The following is a 7,330-nucleotide window of genomic DNA, read 5'->3' as shown; positions in this document are numbered from 1 at the left end:
TGGAGAAGACAGCACTGTCATGAAGAGAGTAAAGACAATTGTGGAACAATCAATATTTATCATCTTGTTTTAAAAAATCGTGTTCTTTACTCTGTGCGAAATGCAAACATTGCTCTAATGTGGATCAGGGTGTCTGACAACAGCAACTCTATTTTCTGCTCATTTACTCGCCATTTGTTCAAACAGCTGTGCTCTCTGTTGACATTAGATCCCCATCCGACACCATGTGTGACGACGACGAGACTACCGCTCTTGTGTGCGACAACGGCTCCGGTCTGGTGAAGGCCGGCTTTGCTGGAGACGATGCTCCCCGCGCTGTCTTCCCCTCAATCGTTGGTCGTCCTCGCCACCAGGTAATACTCGCGATATTTATGTGTTGCAACAACACACTGCATAGACTGCAAATATGAACAACGACAACATTTGAGTTCAACGCATGGCTTTAATTCATTATTTTTCAATTTGTTCTCTAGGGTGTGATGGTGGGCATGGGTCAGAAAGACTCCTACGTGGGTGACGAGGCCCAGAGCAAGAGGGGTATCCTCACCCTGAAGTACCCCATCGAGCACGGCATCATCACCAACTGGGACGACATGGAGAAGATCTGGCACCACACCTTCTACAACGAGCTGCGTGTGGCCCCCGAGGAGCACCCGACCCTGCTCACAGAGGCCCCACTGAACCCCAAGGCCAACAGGGAAAAGATGACACAAATCATGTTTGAGACCTTCAACGTCCCCGCCATGTATGTGGCTATCCAGGCTGTGCTGTCCTTGTACGCCTCCGGGCGTACCACTGGTGAGTGTCTATGAGACTGGTGTGATTGTTTTTTATATTTTTATTCATGTCTTCTTAGATATTAACTGTGGCATTATTTTATCTGAATTAGGTATCGTGCTGGATTCTGGTGATGGCGTGACCCACAATGTCCCCATCTATGAGGGTTACGCTCTCCCCCACGCCATCATGCGTCTCGATCTGGCTGGTCGAGATCTGACTGACTACCTGATGAAAATCCTGACTGAGCGTGGCTACTCTTTCGTTACTACTGGTAGGTCAGACACACACAAATACTTTTTTTTAGAGTCGACATCGTAGTTTCAGTCCTCATCGATTTATCATCTATTCATTTTACTTGACAGCTGAGCGTGAGATCGTGCGTGACATCAAGGAGAAGCTGTGCTATGTTGCTCTGGACTTCGAGAATGAGATGGCCACCGCTGCTTCCTCCTCCTCCCTGGAGAAATCTTACGAGTTGCCTGACGGCCAGGTCATCACCATTGGCAACGAGCGTTTCCGCTGCCCTGAGACCCTTTTCCAGCCCTCATTCATTGGTGAGTTTTGTCAACAGCAGACGGGGCCATTGCATGTCAAACCTAGACTGTTAATGTACAGATATAGCGATTATAAGTGTAATGTTAACAAATGAAACAAAGTAGCTCAAGATATTCAATTCAAATGGAAGTTATTCATTTTATTTTCCTTTAATTCACTCTAAAAAGAGGCAGTGTGTTGGGAGCTGTCCAATTCAGCACCACTTGTACTTTGTTGAAACTGTGTGCACAGCTCAGTCACTCTGACCTCACTCTGACCTCACTCTGACCTAATTCCAACAGGTATGGAATCTGCTGGCATCCATGAGACGACCTACAACAGCATCATGAAGTGCGACATTGACATCCGCAAGGACCTTTACGCCAATAACGTTCTGTCTGGTGGTACCACCATGTACCCTGGTATTGCTGACCGTATGCAGAAGGAAATCACTGCTCTGGCCCCCAGCACCATGAAGATCAAGGTGAGCCTCGTCTGTCAGTTCAACATTGGCGAATGTGTTTTATTGTTAATGAGTATTTCTGGCAAGCAAAACCATGATACTGAGCAATACTATGTATCCTCTAGATCATTGCTCCCCCTGAGCGTAAGTACTCCGTCTGGATCGGCGGCTCCATCCTGGCTTCCCTGTCCACCTTCCAGCAGATGTGGATCAGCAAGCAGGAGTACGACGAGGCTGGCCCCTCCATCGTCCACAGGAAGTGCTTCTAAACCACTCGACGCCGCTGGTCTTCACCGCTTACGAATGCCAAAAACTCGCACCATTACCTCCGCCTGTTGTTTCTCAGGCAGCCCTCCTTTGCTTGTTGTTCTTGTACAGTATGTTTACACCCAAGTGCAATTTATATGTGGTTATTTTCTGGTTCATAAATGAATTTATATGTGGATATTTATTGCTTTGTAAAATAAACAAGACCCGGGACTTGTAACACAATGTGTTCCTTTAAATGTGTTGTGCTTGAATGTGAAATCACATCAGCGCATTTCATATCTCCGGTTCTAACGGCTGAGGAAGAAACGCCACCTGGAACAGAGCCCACCCTCCACTGATTCAATTAGCACCAGTTCTAAAAATAGATACTTTCTAGGAGTCGATGGAAACCAATGTGAGCATACGAAACGTTAATGAGGAGAGGGTGCAGTTTGAATTTGGAAAATGTGGCGTTTCATCAAAAATTGCAATTTAGCAAACAACGGAATGCATGTGCTTGTGCTCAGCACGGAGATAAACAAACGAGTTGTTTCTATTTTTAAAGCCACTAGGGCAGCCATGTAAAGCGATTACTCACTTGGGAGACTCTCACTAAGACAAGTTTATCTATGTAATTATCGCAGGACCCCTAGACAATAACTGTTTACTTGAGGAAAAGATAGCTGTTTAGTCAGAAAAGATACTAAAGTCTGAAATATAAATACCAAGGTTACCGGATGGGAGATTGTCTAAGCAGTCATAGAACACCACCACGCTCATCACGAGATGAAACCTAAATCCATAGATGTATCAATAGAGAATGTTTTCGATTAAATCACACCCACAAACGAACTCTCAGTGTTTGTGCGAGAGAGAGAGAGAGAGAGAGAGAGAGAGAGAGAGACAGATAGAGAGAGAGACAGACAGAGACTTTGACTTTAATCTGTCTCAGAAACCGTGCTGTCATCGGTTTGTCATGGTCTTGCGTGTGCAGTGGGTGTTGAACCTCCGTAGTGATTTGGCTTCATCTCCACTCATTTTGTTACCAATTAATCTAGTTCAGTTTGGCACATTCGGAGAATAAAGAAACCGTGAAATCCTAGTGCTCTGGTTAGCTCTCCAACAACCTGTCTGCGCGTGACGCGAGGGAGGGGGTTCTACTTAAAGCAGGATTAGCGCGAGCCAAACATTATACTGAAGTCCCCGTCCATTCAGGCTCCGCGCGACCCTATCGTCCTCCACGGCAAATCGAACATAGGAGGGCTTTTTTTTTTTTTTTACTAATCAGCACTTCAGTCTTGAGCGAGCAAAAGTGCAGGGTCGTCGTGCAAGCATCTGTTGGAAGCGCGAGAGACAAGGGGCCAGCATCCGCGCGTGATCAATGCATTCGCCAAAAACAACAAGAGCGTGTGGAGAAGAGGACGGGGAACAAGAGTAAAATTATTCATTTTGCAGTGAATTTTACAGCTTCCGAATGACCATGGGGGAATGGACCATACTTGAGCGGCTTTTAGAAGCTGCTGTGCAGCAGCACTCTACTATGATAGGAAGGTAAGAGACAAACTGGAAAGACGCGCATAAACCACCGCTGTGGAAACACCTGGTCGAGCCTAACACATAGTACACCTTCAAATCCAGCTCTTTACCTTGCAGCGCCTCGGAGTAGTCTTTATGGATATTACAGTTTTAACATTTAGTGTGACCAATCTTGTTGGATGAAGTGTATTGGTATAGATTGGGCATTACTATTTATAATAAGAGAGTAAAGCATCTTTCAAACATTTGAGTGCATGTTGCAAACATTTATGTAGCATGTTTCTTACGACTGAGGTTAGACCGCTACTTCTGAGTGCCCTCAAGGTGAGGTTCTTTTCAGCACTGGACAGCTCCTATCACTGAATTATTGTTGGCGTAAGGCGTCTGTTGAATTACTTCCAGCAAAGAGTGTAAATTGTACATGTGTTCTGTGATGCCATACCATATCCAAATGATGAACTGACTGTTGCAATCCTTGTTTGTTCACTTTTAGGATCCTACTAACAGTAGTGGTGATCTTCCGGATTCTAATAGTCGCTATAGTAGGGGAGACGGTGTACGACGACGAGCAGACTATGTTCGTGTGCAACACGCTACAGCCTGGCTGCAACCAGGCTTGCTATGATAAAGCGTTCCCAATTTCCCACATCAGATACTGGGTTTTCCAGATCATCATGGTGTGCACCCCCAGCCTCTGTTTCATTACCTACTCCGTGCACCAGTCAGCGAAGCAGAAGGAGCGGAGGTTCTCGACTGTTTACCTTTCCCTGGACAAGGACCAGGATTCTATGAAAAGAGATGACAGTAAAAAGATCAAGAACACCATTGTGAACGGAGTACTACAGAACACGGAAAACTCAACCAAAGAATCCGAGACAGATTGTCTTGAAGTGAAGGAGATGCCTAGTTCAGCCATGAGAAATACCAAGTCTAAAATGAGACGGCAAGAAGGCATATCAAGGTTTTACATCATCCAAGTCGTTTTCCGAAACGCGCTAGAGATAGGGTTTTTAGTGGGTCAATACTTCCTCTACGGATTCAATGTCCCTGCCGTGTATGAATGTGATCGATACCCCTGCATCAAAGATGTTGAGTGCTACGTTTCAAGACCTACGGAGAAGACCGTGTTTCTGGTCTTCATGTTCGCCGTCAGTGGGATATGCGTGGTTCTGAACCTCGCGGAACTCAACCACCTTGGCTGGAGGAAAATCAAAACAGCCGTGAGAGGTGTGCAGGCTAGGAGAAAGTCAATTTACGAGATCAGGAACAAAGACTTGCCGCGTATGAGCATGCCCAATTTCGGTCGCACTCAGTCGAGTGACTCCGCCTATGTGTAGCGCCCATCAGGTTGCTGGGTTCAGGCACGGTGGATAACATCTGTATTGAGACAAAGCAGAAATAATGATGTGTTGGGTAGTTTATCTCACCGATTTCGTTTGAAGTGGGTGGGGTAGATCCATTTTATTTGTCTTTTATGGACAAAAAAAAAAAAACGAACGGACCAAACGTTTGTTTGTCATATTTATGAAAAAAGGCACTGATGCAACTTTTTGGTATGGTTTATATTTTGTAATGTCTAAGATGGAGAGCCTATGATTTACGTGTCCACCTTGGTTCGCGTCATCAGCTGAACGTGGGGGGTAAATACGTATTGCACTAAATATGACGAGCCAAACGTACCTGATTTATGAGATGAAGGTGTTCTTACAGTGATACCACCATCCACTAGTGACACAAACCACTCACACCATACATGTTTTCGTGACTTCTTATTTAAAAAAAAATCCATTTGGTATCAAACTTACAGTAGCTTACATATATAGTAGCTTATTTTCATTCTCTATGTTTTTTTTTGGTTGCCTGTGCTCACACCATCGACCTTAACATACGTTTCACTCCATTGCTTTAAAGCCGAGTAACAGAACGGTAGCTGGGAGACACACTGCACATGCTAACGTCTGTGACTTGTTAATTTTATTTTATTTTTATTATTTTATACCAAAGCGTCCATTTTGCTTCCATTTGTGAAAAAATGTGTTATGTTGCTTTTGTGTATTCAAGTGCCATATATGTACATAGATATATACATATTATATAAAGAGAATATACTATTCATCATGAAAGATTAAGTCCATGAGTGAATGGCAACAGATGCTATCTACCTTCCCTTTAATTTATATTGACATGGGTAAAACGGAAATGGTAAGATAATATTCATATTTTATATGTATAACTGAAGAAAGCCATAACCTTTATGCGTTCTACAAGTATATCTATAAGAAATGAACTCGAAAAGAAAATAGCACAATTTAAATCTGATTAAGTATTTAGGTAAAGGGGACCGGGTGACACGCCCCTGGTGCTACCATTTTCCAGAAAAAAAGAGTAATGCAAACTGTTGATGTGAAAAGAAACAGAACAAAAAAAAACATATATTACTGTCCAAAAATAAAAAGAAGTGGAATTCATGTACCCAACTTTGGTGTGGCGTGTGTTGCCTTTGATTCCACACCTGTGCTTGACAAGCTTTCTCCCTTTAGTCTACCCAAGTCGTGTTAAGTATCACCACCTCTCCTTCCCACACATCAGGTCATAAACCAACCACCAGACATTCTGACTCCTCAGTGCATTGCTCCTGAGCACCTCCAAAGATAAAACACCCCCCGGCACATGCCGTCAGTCTGCAGCACCAACCCTTTTCGCACATTATTCGTCTCGCGTTTCCGTCCAGGAGCTTAAAAAGCTTAGATCCTCTCCTGGCTTTCTCCAGCGTCAGCAACGGAGGGGATGAACCTGATACAGGTACAGAAAGCCGTGCCTTTCACGGCCTTCCGTGCCGCATGTAGCTGACACTGTGTTTATGACAGCGCCATCCGCTGGGGGAGGTGAAGGAAGAGGAGGAGGAAGAGGAGGAGGAAGAGGAAGAGGAGGAGGGCAGAGCCCTGGGGCTACATTCTCCTCTGGGGTGATCCTGTCATTTGGCCTAGGATGCATCCGCCAACCCCACCCTCTCCCCTCCACCCTTCCACTCCTCCGCACCCCCACCTCTGTTATGTTCCCCAACCCCACACTCGAAGGTGAGGCGACGAGCGAGGCCTGCGCCCCGACAAGGTCAGGGACAAAAGTGCTGAAGGCTGCACCCCGCAGCCCCCCGGCAGCGTTCTAAACCCCCCCCCCCACCCTCACCCAGCCACCCGTCACCTCCAAACGCTTTTCCTTCCTCTCACCAACCCCACACCCTCTCCCCTCCCCTCCCACCTCCCCCCCCCCTCCTGGGACAGCAAGATGACTCTGCAAAGAGCAAGCAGGAGCAGAAGTGAGAGGAGGAGAGGAGGAGGAGGAGGAGGAGGAGGATGAGGAAGGCAGGGGATAGAGAGAGAAGAAAATCGAAGCGCACGCGCAAGAGGATTTGACAGATCAATCTGGAATTCAGCAGGGACCTCTAGCTGCACGCTGATGCCAGGCAAGCACCACCAAGTCCACCCTGAACCACCCTGCACACAGAACACACACACACACACACACACACACACACACACACACACACACACACACAGAACACACACGTACTCCACCTTTTGTCTTTCCATCAGCCATCCCTATCTGACCTACACAGGACTACTGTTGTAAACAGCACTGTGTAGAACTGATTTCCCAAATCACGGACTCATGTTCATTGAAAGAGGTATTTGATCGGGACACAATGAGAAGATCAAACCTATACAAATATACAAACTATCTTTAGGTATTTGACCAGGACACAATGAG

The 7,330-nt window shown here is 45.7% G+C and overlaps 2 protein-coding genes across 3 annotated transcripts; both read left to right on the top strand.

Annotated features, from left to right (window-relative positions):
* Positions 1 to 224: 224 nt before the first annotated feature.
* On the top strand, positions 225 to 2,046 carry actc2 (actin, alpha, cardiac muscle 2; the record flags this gene model as incomplete). Of its 2 annotated transcripts, XM_080833479.1 has the most annotated exons (6): positions 225 to 353; positions 474 to 798; positions 890 to 1,051; positions 1,143 to 1,334; positions 1,617 to 1,798; positions 1,903 to 2,046. In XM_080833479.1, the coding sequence occupies 6 exons, from the start codon at positions 225 to 227 to the stop codon at positions 2,044 to 2,046; spliced, it is 1,134 nt and encodes a 377-aa protein (XP_080689605.1). The 2 variants fall into 2 exon arrangements, with proteins under 2 accessions (XP_080689605.1, XP_080689606.1); XM_080833480.1 differs by lacking the exon at positions 1,143 to 1,334 and having other exon boundaries at positions 230 to 353.
* A 1,454-nt stretch (positions 2,047 to 3,500) lies between these two features.
* Positions 3,501 to 4,899, top strand: gjd2b (gap junction protein delta 2b; the record flags this gene model as incomplete). The annotated part of the gene is made up of 2 exons (XM_080833699.1): positions 3,501 to 3,577; positions 4,056 to 4,899. 2 exons carry the CDS (start codon positions 3,501 to 3,503, stop codon positions 4,897 to 4,899), a joined length of 921 nt encoding a protein of 306 aa, XP_080689825.1.
* Between the last annotated feature and the right edge of the window lie 2,431 nt (positions 4,900 to 7,330).

This window comes from Sprattus sprattus (assembly GCF_963457725.1).
Source record: "Sprattus sprattus genome assembly, chromosome: 2".
In the NCBI taxonomy this organism is placed as follows: Eukaryota; Metazoa; Chordata; class Actinopteri; order Clupeiformes; family Clupeidae; genus Sprattus; species Sprattus sprattus.
Note: the sequence above shows the minus strand (reverse complement) of the source record. Positions and strands in the feature narration are given on the sequence as shown.